Below are 13,377 nucleotides of genomic sequence, written 5' to 3' on the forward strand. Positions count from 1 at the left end.
TGACCTAAAGGTATTCATAGTCTTTGGATTCTATTTTGGTATCCCAAGCAAATTATGAAAAATAGACCAGCTGAAAGATAGTCATTGTAAATTAAACTTTGCATAAATGTTTTAAAGCCCATCTGTACAGAAGATGAGACCCTTTGGGGGGAGGATCCTGCATTCTCCTTGCAATATGAAGCTTTTAGGAGAAATGAGAGCAAAGGAGTCCTTTTACCCATGCTCAGCTGTACGGCATAAGCTTGTGTACTCCCGTGAACATGGCTGCTCTCTTTTTCTTTTATAGTGTGAAGCGCTGTACTTGTACGGAGTTATGCTTCTGGTCATCGACCAAAAGATTGAAGGAGAAACTAGAGAGAGAATGCTGGTCTCTTACTATCGATACAGGTATCTCTGAGCTAAGGCCACGCCCTCCAAAAGCACTGCTCTTGGCAAAGTGCGGTGTAGATTTCCTACCCTTTTTTTATTATGAAGAGGAGCAATATCATCTAGAATGCAGAAGATGAGATTCTTATCACTGCTGAACATAATACATAATGTGGAAATAGAACAATCTGTGTTTTATATCATCACAATAGATTATATATCATATAATCTATGTATCATGTATGGATAATTTATCTATTATAGATTATTAGAGATATATGGATTATCATGTCTGTGATGGTACCTCAGTTTTTTAAAAGAGGAATCTGAATTTCTGTTACCTGAAAGATAAAATTTGGGAATTTGGGAAGTCTAATGAATTTTTTTTTTAAGTTTTCAAACATTAGTCCTTGGCAAATGTAAGGACACAAATGAGCCTTCTGTTGTCATTTTCAGATTGATAAATTTTGAAAAGTTATCATTCAGGGCCAGGTTGAAAGTGAATTCTCACTCATAAATACTGTACTGGGTTGGCCAAAAAGTTCATTTGGGTTTTTCTGTGAGATGTGACTTCAAGAAATAAGGGCTTAAAAACAGGACCTACCTTAACTAATTGTGATTTCAGTCCCTAACACACGTTTTTCAGTTTGTTGAAATAATGAGTCAAAATCTGGACACCAGGTCAATGTGAGGAAATAGTTAAGATTCAGGAAAGAAATAGCCAAGAAGCAGGAATCATTTAGGAACTTGGGCTACATAAGTGTGGGCTAGAATGAACATTTTCAAACTTACAAATTAGGACAGAATAAACAGGGCAAAGAGTCAGATCCTCAACAGAGAGGGATTGTCTGGGCAGTGTTGTATTTGCAGCCACACTTGGTACTCTGCCTTCTCAGCTGTAAATCAGACTACTCAGCTCGCCTGTTCCCTTTCAGCTCTATCAGAGCGTGAGGCTGCGTAATTCATTCACATCAGTTTGACCATGAGCTCCTTTACTATCCATATTTTTTAAAATGAGCTTCAAATGGTCTTGCCTCTGTTTCTGAAAGTACCTGAAAAAACGAAAACAGTAACAAGAAGAAGAAAGAGGTTTGCTCATCAAGCCCAGCTTTGACAATCCAGCTTTGTCCCTTTGGGTACAACAACTAATTGATTAGAATGTGAGGATCCATTATTGAAGAGATACCAGACAATTTCCAGTCAGAGCTGCAGTAAAGGAGATTTTCACATCAGATAGGAGGTCATCTTCAAGTCTAAGATTGAGTCTCTTTGGAGATTTACTACTTCAAACCACCAGAAAAATCACAGATGTTTTGATTAAATCTCTGTAGAAGGTACACCTTGCCAAGAAAAACCAGTTGGTATATCCCACTTGAATTTGACTTTATTTTTTAAAATTAGTTTTAAATGTATGAAATGTTGGTGTAGGTTCACATTCTTTATCCACAATTCTGAAATCCAAAGAACTCCAACAGAAATATATACATATACACACATGCACATAGAGTAACTACTTTGGCAGCAAGACCTAACCTAATCCAAAATTTGGAGTCAGAACCTGACTGGCACATATATGAGGCTATGGACAGTCTTTATTTATCTCATTTGTGTGAATGTTCATAGATTTTACTATAGAAACATTAATGTGTCTTGATCATGGAATGCCATCTGCCACCCTGCTGAAGTATTATATATGATGTATGTATCATGTTACTTCCTTATATTTGAGAAATGCTGTCTTCCAAAACAAATCCTGCCCCAAGGATTTTGGGAAAGGGGTCATGGACCTTTACATAAAACTGTACATACGTTCAAGAACCCATCTTAAAAGTTTGCTATATTACAGGCTTTTTGAAAATATAGTTTTGAATCTTAAGGGTATAAATTGATCCACTCATATCTTAAACTATATAAAGTCAATTTATACTGAAATTCTGCTTTGCTGGACTTCTTATTTGTAACATATGCGGTTTGTTTGGCCCTTTATTTCCCATTGTGAACATGGCTCAGTGCTGCCCGATCTTCTGCTGATTCGAATATGGATGATATTTGTAAGCTGCTTCGAAGTACAGGTTATTCCAGCCAACCAGGGGCCAAAAGACCACCCAACTATCCTGAGAGTTACTTCCAGAGGGTGCCTATCAATGAGACCTTCATCAGCATGGTCATTGGTCGGCTGAGATCTGATGATATTTACAACCAGGTGGGGATTTAATCTATTATTAAACCTATTTTTATAGTTGAAAAGTGTAAATTAAACATCTTTCTCTTTATAGATTTTACTTCCTCCTCAATTATTTCTTTCCTTCTTGCTCAGAAGAGTAAAAACAGCAAGAAACCTTTTAAAACCTCTGGGCTGTGCTTTGGAATTATACAGAAAAGAGGGATATTAATTTGGGATTAAGAGATTAATATCTCTTGAACTAGAGATTTCAAGAAGGAAATGAGATCTGAACTATCTTTGGGAAGAAGATGCGTTGTTTTAGGCATCAGTTAGGAAATGGTTGCTGAGTGTCCACTTTGTGGCTGTCCTGTGTTCAGTAATGGGGATCCACTGCTGATGAAGGCAGGCCCTGGTCCCTACTCATAATGAGCTTGTAGCTGAGGAAAGAAGGCAGACAGAGGAATTAGAGCAAAGCAAGATGGGTGTTATCTCAGGGGAAGCACAGAGTGCCACGAAGCATGTTAATAGGCAGCAAGATGGCAGCAGATGACTAAGGGGTGTTCGGGCCACCCAGGTGACGGAGGCAGCGTGAGCAGGGTTGAGAAGTCTCACTTTCCTCTCCAGTGTGTGTTCTTCAGGTGCCTAAAAGGATACCACAGAAAGTTACTATTCGACTTCTTTTTCCTGCAGAACACACAATTGTATATATTATCTGTTTCTATTTTTACTAGAAGAGAGTGAAGAGTTGGACCTGTCATGCCTGGATATCATCTATTACAGAGCACACCTGTTCTATACAGTTCTTAGGTAGACTGCTAGTTTTTGTATGAATATGTTAAGTGTACATAAAGAGTTTTTAGTTAGTTTGTTTTTTTAAAGACAGCTCAAATCAGGAGCTACCTGCAGATGCCAGGTCTCCATAATATTTGATGCCATTTATTGAGGATTCAGTATGAGCCAGAATCATAGGAGGTTTTTTCCATATAAAATTTTCTCTGTTTTTCATAATAGTCTTGCAAAAGAGCATTATCTTTATGTTGCTATGGAGAAAAATAAGGCTTAGAGAGCGTAAATAATTTTCACAAGGTCACATAAGTAGGTAGCAGAACCATAGTTTGAATTTAGAGCCCATGACTTCAAAGCCCATGCTGTTTCTTCAACTGCCTCTCATTAACCCTTCTGTTAACCCTTCTGCCTCCTAGGTGGTCCATTTTGTCCATGTCTTAAGGCAGTGTATTTCGATTTTCTCCCTGTGCCATGACCTTTAACACAGGGATTGAGCTGTGGTGGTGCTGTGAATCCACCCCTCCCTGCCCTGCACCTCCCCTGTGCCCGGCCAATTGGACCAGGGCAGGTCACTTGACCCAAGATAGATCAGATTCTCTGTCTCCAGGTAATATGGGATTGGGCCTGAAAAACAAATTCTGGACGTGGATTTACCCACAGCATGCAAAACTTGGAGTTTGGGGCCACCTCAGTCTGCCATCTTATGGACCACAGCTGAAGAAACAGTTGAGCATCACATCCAGGGGAGAAATAATGAAGGCTTTCTGGTTCACAGTTCCAGGCCCTTCCTGAGACCTGACCGCATTCCTGCCTCCAGATTCCATGCGGCATTGCTATGTCTATCCTTAATAGTTGCCTCCCTTTCTACTCCTGGTCCTCACGGTGATGTACTATGAGCAGCCAGAGATTCCTAATACTTGAGGCGATGGAGCCCTGGCACTCAGCAGCATTTCAAAGCCAGGGAGAACACCCGGCAAGGCAGACTGAGAAGAGAAACTGGCATCTGGGAAACCAAAGGAGGAGAGAATTTCAGTCCTCGGCAAATTTAAGTGAGAGTGCTAAAAGGAGGTCATTGAAATGGATGGCTGTGAGGTTATGTGTGACCTGAGGAAATTCCATTGAGGTGATAGGTGGTGGTGTTCAGTCACCAAGTCATGTCCGACTCTTTGTGACCCCATGGACTAGCTCACCTGGTTCCTCCGTCCTCTGCTGTCTCCCAGCATTTGCTCAAATTCATGTCCATTGAGTCAGTGATGGCATCTAACGATCTCATCCTCTGCCTCCCCCTTCTCCTTTGCCTTCAGTCTTTCCCAGCAGCAGGGCCTTTAACCCCATTGAGGTGATGGTGGAGGTCAAATGCCAATGAGCTGAAGAATAAACAGGAAGTAAAAGATAGCACTAGTGAGTGCAGAATTGGTCAGTTCTATAAGAGCTTCTCTGTGATGGAAGAGACACAAAATTGGACAGTAAGAGATATAGACTTAATTTTTTTTTTTTTTTTTAAGGGAGAAGAGTTAGAATTGCAGCAAAGTCGAGGACAGTCAAGAGAACGTCATGTGGCTAGAGATAGGAAGAGGGTCCTGGTTACTGATGCCATAATCTGAGAATTGCTTCCAGTGCCCAGGATCCTCAAAGAGATGAACTTTTGAGAGGTTCATGTGTCTTAGAACTGGGTCATTTACTTCGCACATGTAAATTCAGCTGTCAGTAACATCTCCCTCTCCTGGTTCTGGTCTCTGCCTTGCAGGTCTCAGCATACCCATTGCCAGAACATCGCAGCACAGCTCTGGCTAATCAGGCTGCCATGCTGTATGTGATTCTTTACTTTGAACCTTCCATTCTTCATACCCATCAAGCAAAAATGAGAGAAATAGTGGACAAATACTTTCCAGATAATTGGGCAAGTATTGCTGTTAGTCTTTTATTCTCTATAATAAACTTGTTGGAGAACTGATTTTTTTCCATCCTTTTGCCTATAAATCTAATGTTGAAATAATGAGACATAAATTCGCTTAAGTAAAATTACTTTAAGTATGCTAAGAATATTACAAATCATAGCATGAAGGAATGAATCAGTAAAATTTCCTGAAGCACCTATTTGTGTTTTTTTTCTTGAATACTCTCAAGGTAGAACAACCATGTGTTAAAATGGATCTTGCTTTAGCTACTGAGAGTGCAACTAAGTTACATAAGCATTTGTCTTAGGAATCTAAACTAGCAGAATTTATCTAATTTGTCATTTTGTGAATAGGAATTGTGCTTTTATAAGTTTTATCTGTAAGCTAATGTGGGCTCTTAAGGTTTACGTTACTGCAGGGATGAGCTTATAACTTTTTAAACATATTTCACTTAAAAATATTAATTCTTAAAAATTTAAAACTGACAGTGTACTTAATATGTATGAAACATTTTCTTTGCACGTAGAGGTTTGAACAAAGCATAGTGAGTTGGATCACATTTTCAGGGACCAGATTTTATTTCACTCCTTACCAACTTTTGAGCCACAGACTATCTGTAATGAGGGACCTGATTGAGGAGCTTTGCTGTCGAGAAGAACAGCCTACAATTAAAAGATGATGCTTCCTGTCCACAAATGAATCATACCCATGAGCTGGGAGATGAGTAGCCAAGAGGAAAAGTTTTGAGAGAGTCTGGCTTCATTTGCCTAAGTTTTAAGAAAGAAGTTCTGACTATAATACTATACTCGAAATATTTTTAGCATTAAAGAAGGTCAAAGTCCAATTACATGATATTTACAAGATATATTCCTGAGAAGACACCCTGGCATACTGAAAATAAAGGAATTTTTAAAAATATACCCATAAAAAGCCAATGAGGTTAATACTATACTGCAAAGAATTTTAAAGAAAAATATTAATAGGGATAAAGAGGGATTATATATAACTTTTAAAAGAAATGTGAAACATAAGGCCACTCTTCTCACAAAAATTTGTGAGACAAGTTTAGTTTGATTTTTAAAAGTATGAATTTGAGATGAAAATAATTGGGAAAACCACTACTCTGGTCAGAGTCTCTGCTTTTCTCTCCCCTTTCATTTTTCTTCATCTAGGAATCTTACAAACAGCAGTTTGAAAAGAAAACCTTGTTTTCGTTATTTTCCCATGAATAGAGTCATGGGTATATATATAATACAGCATGTAATAGTCACTCTTGTTTCTAAGCACTCATAAGTAAAAATCACTTCCCTGTATATTTGAAAAGTCTTGGTTTTTCACTGGAATGGCATTTAAACTTGAAGGAGTGGGTGATGTCTCCTATAACTTTGTATTTTCCCAGCCCCTTGCCTTGGAGTGAGTAGGTGTTTAAGAAATACTGAATAAAGGTCTCTTCTTTCAGGTAATTAGTATTTACATGGGGATCACAGTTAATCTAGCAGATGCTTGGGAACCTTACAAAGCTGCAAAAACTGCTTTAAACAATACCCTGGACCTTTCAAATGTCAGAGAACAGGTAGGTTCTGATTAATCATGAGGATTCTCAACTATATGCTTATGTAATGGGGTGGGATATGAGCTAAGTAGATTTCCCAAGCGTTTGGAAGATGCCTGCGTAGATATTTTAGTGCAATGATTAATGAAAGGGGAATTTTGAACATTGAAGTAAGAGATAATTATAGATTTTTAACTTATGTGAGCTGTATAAATGGGAGATTTGGGTCCTAAGGAAGATTCAACACCCTAAGATGAACTAGTGTGGCATCTGGCCACAGGTGACTTCATTTACTCTTCTTAAAGACTGTGTCCTCATGGACAGAGCTCCTTTCCCCAGAAACCAGAATTTTATTTTCATCAGTAGGATTGAGTGTTGAAGGTGGTAACTGGATGTAGACAGTCAACCCTTTCACTGTAATTTACACTCATCATTTCTGGCATGTGAAGTAAGCACCAAAACCAAAATAAAGACAGTCATCTCCTTAAAGTTGAAATGGCTACATTCTGTCTCTCTGATGAACCAAGGCAGAAGGAAATACCTAAGTAAACAAAATAATCAAAACAAAATCTTTTTCATGGGGCACATACTTGATACTGCTCAACAGTGATGGTCTTCCTCAGCCTGGCTGTCTGAGTTTTTGAGTTTGCAAGTGTGGATAGAGTGATATTGACTCAAGGAGCTTCAGCATGTTTTATTCAAACAAATAAAATTCCATAAATAATGCACAAAATAATTTCAATTTTGGCATATTTCCCAGAAATATATTAGAGAAAGTGGCGCTTCCATGCTTTCCGGCCTCAGAGCATTAATTTTTCATAACTAAAATTCCTTTCCAAAATCACATCTTCTCATCCGTGACATTGCAAGTTCTTAAGAAGCTTCTAATGACACATCTTGTGCTTATTTTAAACTAACCTGACAAGGTTGATGGTGTCTGCCATTCAATTCTTGCTTTAGGAAAGCAGAGTGACCAGATTTCCACACAAGGTCGGTCAATTTTGATGTGCTGAGGTGTATTTTATTAAGCTCTTGTGTGTACAGACTCATCTTTTGAGTGTTTCTGTCTGCTCTAGCTCCTTTGTCAATAATGATAGGAAGAACAAGCAATTTAGCTTCTGCCTTTGTGTCTCTTTACATCCAAGTTAAGAGAAGCAATACCAGGAAAAAAATGTTCCAGTTTTCCAATTTACATCTGAAGAAGCCAATACTCAGAGGTTAAATCCAAAGTAATACCAATATTTCTAGATGTTTGCCTCTCAATTCTAAGTCCAGGGCTTTTTTCAAAAATGTCCAATAGGGACTTTCCTGGTGGTCCAGTGGCTAGGACTCCACACTCCCAATGTTGGAGGCCTGGTCTGGGAACTAGATCCTGCTTGCCCCAACGAAGATCAAAGATCCATTGTGCCGTAAATGAGACCCAGTGCAGCCAAATAAAAACAACTTTTAAAAAAATAAAGAAGGAAAAAGCCCCAGATGTCCAATAAACCACTTACCTTTGTTTTTGTTGTTGTTCAGTTGCTCAGTCGTGTCTGACTCTTTGTGACCCTGAGGACTGCAGCGCATCAGACTTCCCTGTCCTTCACTGTCGCCCAGAGCTTGCTCAGACTCATGTCCTTCAAGTTGGTGATGCCATCCAACCATGTTGTCCCTTCCTCTTCCTGCCTTCAATCTTTCCCAGGATCAGGGTCTTTTCTAATGAGTCAGCTCTTCGCATCAGGTGGCCAAAGTATTGGAGCTTCATTTTCAGCATCAGTCCTTCCAATGAATATTCAGGATTGATTTCCTGTAGAATGGACTGGTTTGATCTCCTTGCTGTCCAAGGGACTCTCAAGAGTCTCCTCCAACACCACAGTTCAAAAGCATCAATTCTTCAGCACTCAGCCTTCTTTATGGTCCAACACTCACATCCATACATGACTACTGGAAAAACCGAAGCTTTAACTAGACGGACCTTTGTTGGCAAAGTGATGTCTCTGCTTTTTAATACACTGTCTAGGTTGGTCATAGCTTTTCTTCCAAGGAGCAAGTGCCTTTTAATTTCATGGCTGCAGCCACCATCTGCAGTGATTTTGGAGCCTGTATGTTATTTGTCTCATATAGAAATATTATTTATCCAGGGATTCATTTGAATATGATTCACTTTCAAGGTGATTCTTTCTTTGAAATGTTATTCAGGTTTTCTTTTCCTTTTCACAGGCAAGCAGATACGCTACTGTCAGTGAAAGGGTGCACACACAAGTGCATCAATTCCTGAAAGAAGGTTACTTGAGGGAGGAGCTGGTTCTGGACAACATCCCGAGGCTTCTGAACTGCCTGAGAGATGGCAACGTCGCCATCCGATGGCTGATGCTTCATACGGCGGACTCAGGTAACACACAAAAGGCGTGACCATGTGTATCACTCCATATATAGGCATGCCAAACCCTGATCTGCCGTGTGATGCCAAGTGGTTTAGCCCTTGAATGAGAATCAAGTTGCTTCTGTAAGGTGGTCATTTTTATGTCAGTTTGGACAAAGTGGCGGCCCACCTGAACAGCCCCTGTGCCATGCAGGTCCTGTTAGGTGCTTGGGAGTGTGAGGACACCTACCTCCCAGGCTCGAGGAGCTCGTCACTGGTCAGACTGGGAAGATCAGATGTCTACCCATGAAAAAGTGTAGCTGCAAATACAGGTAGAATAAAGCCTTCCCACCTCACCCTTCCAAAGATGTCCAGGCCTAGTCCCTGGACCCTTCGGGCATGTTATATTACAGGGCAAAGTGGATTCAAGTTGCAGATGGAATTGATGTTTCTTTAATCAGCTGGCCCTCAAGTAAGGAGATTATTCCAGTGGGCCCAGCATAATTACAAGTATCCTTAAATTGGGAAGAGGGAGCAGAAGAGTCAGAACTAGACAGATGGCATGAAAAAGACTGAGGAGGTCCCTGCTGGCTTTCAAGATGGAGAGGGCCACAAGCCAAGGAGTACAGGCAGCTTCTAGATGCTGAAAAAGACCAGCAAACAGTTTCCTCCTGGAAATCACACAGCCCTGCTGGTACCTTGATTTTAGCCCAGTGAAGCCCAGTCAGATTTCTCACCTCTGGAACTATGAGAGAATAAATTTGTATCATGTTAAGCCACTAAGTTTATGGTAATTTGTTACAGCAGCGATAAGAAGCTAATACAGCTAAAGGGCCAGGCCAGCACCGAAGAGCCAGATGTGTAAAACAGACATTTAATGGGGATTTGAGTCTGGAGTCCAGAACAGGAGAGAAACATTGCTTGGGGTGGAGGAGTGGAGGAAGGCTCTTCACGGAAGGCAGGAGCTGACCAGCCCTTGGTATGATTTCACAGTAAAAAGCAGAAAAAAATCTAGACTGGAGAAATGACCGAAGAAAGGACAGAAGGAAGGACAGAAAAATGTGGGCCCACTTTGCTGAGGAACTGGCTAGATCAGGGTGCTTAATTAAGATAGATGAGATTTTAATTTTTTCTGGGTCATGGTTAGTCCTATTGGGTACCCTTTTGTCTGGCAAGGGAGTTTCACAGATCATGTAAAACACTTCCGCAGAGTCCATAAGCCCATGACTTTGAAACCTACTTAGGTTGGACCAACACCTGAGCTTATTCAGAGCCGACATAGTTCCTTATACTTATTTTTAATAAATGCTTGATCAATATTAATTACTAAGGAGTTCCCTCATCCGGAGTTGCACACTCCTTTGCCTAAGAGTGATGTCATTCAGCAGTCCTGGAAAGCCAAGGCTCTCGTTTTTGTTTTTCACTCAACAAATTTTTGTAGAGCATCTACCCTAGTCCTACTTTCAATACCTCCTGGTTTTTTTCAGGTGAGATTGTCTCTCAAAAAAAAAAAAAAAAAAAATTGTGCATGCCAGATGATTCTGCATCTTCCCAGGGTAACATGGTAGATCCGTCTCCCAGCCCCTCCGGGCAAGATGCCCTCGACACTGCCTCTAGCTGCCACCTGTCTCTGCTTCCTGTGAGTGCTCAGCAGTGAGAAGAGCAGGTGGACTTCCTCATCCTTCAGCTCTTCAAAAACATGGGGAGTCTCTCCTCAGCCTTCCCTCTTCACATTAGAAATGACCAGCTTCTTAAATCCTTCACACGAATGCTGCTTTCCAGTTTTGTTTTTGTTTTTCATCATTTTGCTTCTTGGCGTAGACCTCTCTCCATTTACCATTTAATCACAGCATGAATATCAGGGCCAAAGTTTTTAATCATCTCATGGACTAATCTTTAATTAGTCAAGTTTATGTTTTACTTAAAATCCAGTCCTAATTTGAGAATTTTACTACATTGACTCAGCTTATAATCTTCTTTACCATAAGTCTTACATTCAGAAGCATGTAAACAACTCAAGCCCTCACTTTATCCCATCATAAAGCCAACTTTGGGTTTCTAGTGACTCAGCCTCCTCTTTGTCTTCCAACGACTGTGCTTAATAGTCGTGCCTGTGTTCTGGAAGCCAGTGGTCTCCTGGATTTGTGCCCCTGCCAGCGACCGGCTCAGCTTGCCAGAGTTCTATGCTTTTATCTTCAGCCACATCTGTTTTCCATTTCTGAGCTGGCAATTATCTGATATGATTGCACAAGGTCAGAATTTACCAGAAACAAATGATTTGCCTATCTGGTTGTGAGTCATACGTGGGAAAACTAACTGCTTATTTAGCTTTTATGCTGTTTTGGTCATGGTGTGCAGAAAGGAAGGTGTATTTCTCATATTCCCTCCTGTTAACTCACTGGAGCTAATTGTTAATGTGCAGTGATGCTTCCTTCCAAAAATGAAAGGAAATTAATATCAGATTTTGTGTTAAATTAGAGTTACTAGAAAAACAAATGGAACTCCTTACAGGTTGGGTTGTTTTTTGTTTTTTTTTCCTATTTTGTTTTTGTTTTTTAAGTAGGCAAACCTGAAGCTGAAAAATGGTCTGTGTGTGATCAATGTCATCAGTTCCAATATATTTCTTCCTAGGGAGTTCTGGAGAATGCTTGGTAAATCAGAACTCTGCAGTTTCCCATGAAAACTGAGCCCTTCTCCAGGTTGTCATGAGTCTTTTCCTGATGGAGTAACTTGGAAATCAATATATAAAGCAACCTTGCTCAAGCTTCACCATAACTGAAGCACCAAAAACACCTGTGATATGTGTTTGTAAAGCGTGGTCATTCTGTACATGCCGGCCATCCTAAGATGCCGGTCGGAGGACTCAGAAAGCCTGAACAAGCACAGTGATGCTAGAGCAGCTATGAGGGACCTGGAACCTTAATGGCTATGAACTCTCCGACAGTGTTTATTGTCTTAAAGGCTTTTTGTTTGTTTGTTTGTTTGTTTTACTTTACAATGTTGTACTGGTTTTGTCACACATTGACTTGAATCCTCCCTGGGTGTACACGTGTCCCCATCCTGAACCCCCCTCCCACCTCCCTGCCCATCCCATCCCTCTGGGTCATCCCAGTGCACCAGCCCCGAGCACCCTGTCTCATGCATCGAGCCTGGACTGGCGATTCCTTTCACATATGATAATTTACATGTTTCAATGCCATTCTTCCATATCATCCCGCCCTCGCCCTCTCCCACAGAGTCCAAAAGACTGTTCAATACGTCTGTGTCTCTTTTGCTGTTTGCCATACAGGGTTATCGTTACCATCTTTCTAAATTCCATATATATGTGTTAGTATACTGTATTGGTGTTTTTCTTTCTGGCTTACTTCACTCTGTATAATAGGCTCTAGTTTCATCCACCTCATTAGAACTGATACAGATGTATACTTCTTAATGGCTGAGTAATATTACATTGTGTATATGTGCCACAGCTTAGACACGTGTACCCCAATGTTCATCGCGGCACTGTTTATAATAGCCAGGACCTGGAAGCAACCTAGATGTCTTAAAGGCTTTATTTTGACTTTATTTGCAGTCTGAGTAGCTTTTAAGTATAAATATTTTGCCTTATCCTATTTTTTCCTTTCATAACATAAATAATTGACCCCATAAATCACTTTCAGCAAATATCAGTATTTTTTATTCTATATACTTTTTTAACATGTTTATTTTGTTTGAAATGATTTATCTTGGTAACTGATACACTGACCAGGAAATCAAAACATCTGGTGACTTATGCCTGGGTCAGTCACTACCTGATTTTGTGACCTTAGCCTAGTAGCCATACACTCTCCAGGTCTAGGTGGTGGATAATCCAGAAAGCTCTGAGTATCAGCCATGCCTTTACAAAGAGCATGAGAATGGTCTCAGGCCTGGTTCTTCTGGTTTGAACGTGCCCCATCTCTGTGTGGTGACCCTGCTCCCCTTGTTGTGTCGGTGGTCCCCGAGGACATCCCAGGTTCCTTGCTTAACTAGGCTCAGCATATGTACTTATGCTGTGATTTGCAACAGGAGAAAGATAGAAGGCGCAATCGGCAGAGGGCACAGGTGCCTGGGGTGAAGTCTAGAAGAAACGGGGCACAAGCTTTCAAGAGTTCTCTCCCAGCGGAGTCACTCAGGGTGCATTTAGTTCCCCTAGCAATGAGCTGTGACAGCATGTGTAAAATGTCAACCGGGGAAGCTCATTACAAACTCTGTGTCCATGCTTTTTATTGGGATGGGGGTGGGGGAC

At 40.5% G+C, this 13,377-nt stretch overlaps 1 protein-coding gene across 2 annotated transcripts in view; it reads left to right on the forward strand.

Moving 5' to 3' along the window:
- WASHC5 (WASH complex subunit 5) overlaps positions 1–13,377 on the forward strand; it is a 55,757-nt gene that overhangs the window by 6,860 nt on the left and 35,520 nt on the right. For both annotated transcript variants that reach the window (XR_009689510.1, XM_061123214.1), the window contains exons 5-9: positions 287–387; positions 2,377–2,569; positions 5,064–5,216; positions 6,674–6,787; positions 8,966–9,137. Coding sequence is in view for 1 of the 2 variants with exons in the window: in XM_061123214.1 (XP_060979197.1) it covers positions 287–387; positions 2,377–2,569; positions 5,064–5,216; positions 6,674–6,787; positions 8,966–9,137 (733 nt within the window). In the remaining variant the exon portion in view is untranslated. The remainder of the gene's footprint in view (positions 1–286; positions 388–2,376; positions 2,570–5,063; positions 5,217–6,673; positions 6,788–8,965; positions 9,138–13,377) is intronic.

The sequence above is a fragment of the Dama dama genome, chromosome 21 (assembly GCF_033118175.1).
Source record: "Dama dama isolate Ldn47 chromosome 21, ASM3311817v1, whole genome shotgun sequence".
NCBI lineage: Eukaryota > Metazoa > Chordata > Mammalia > Artiodactyla > Cervidae > Dama > Dama dama.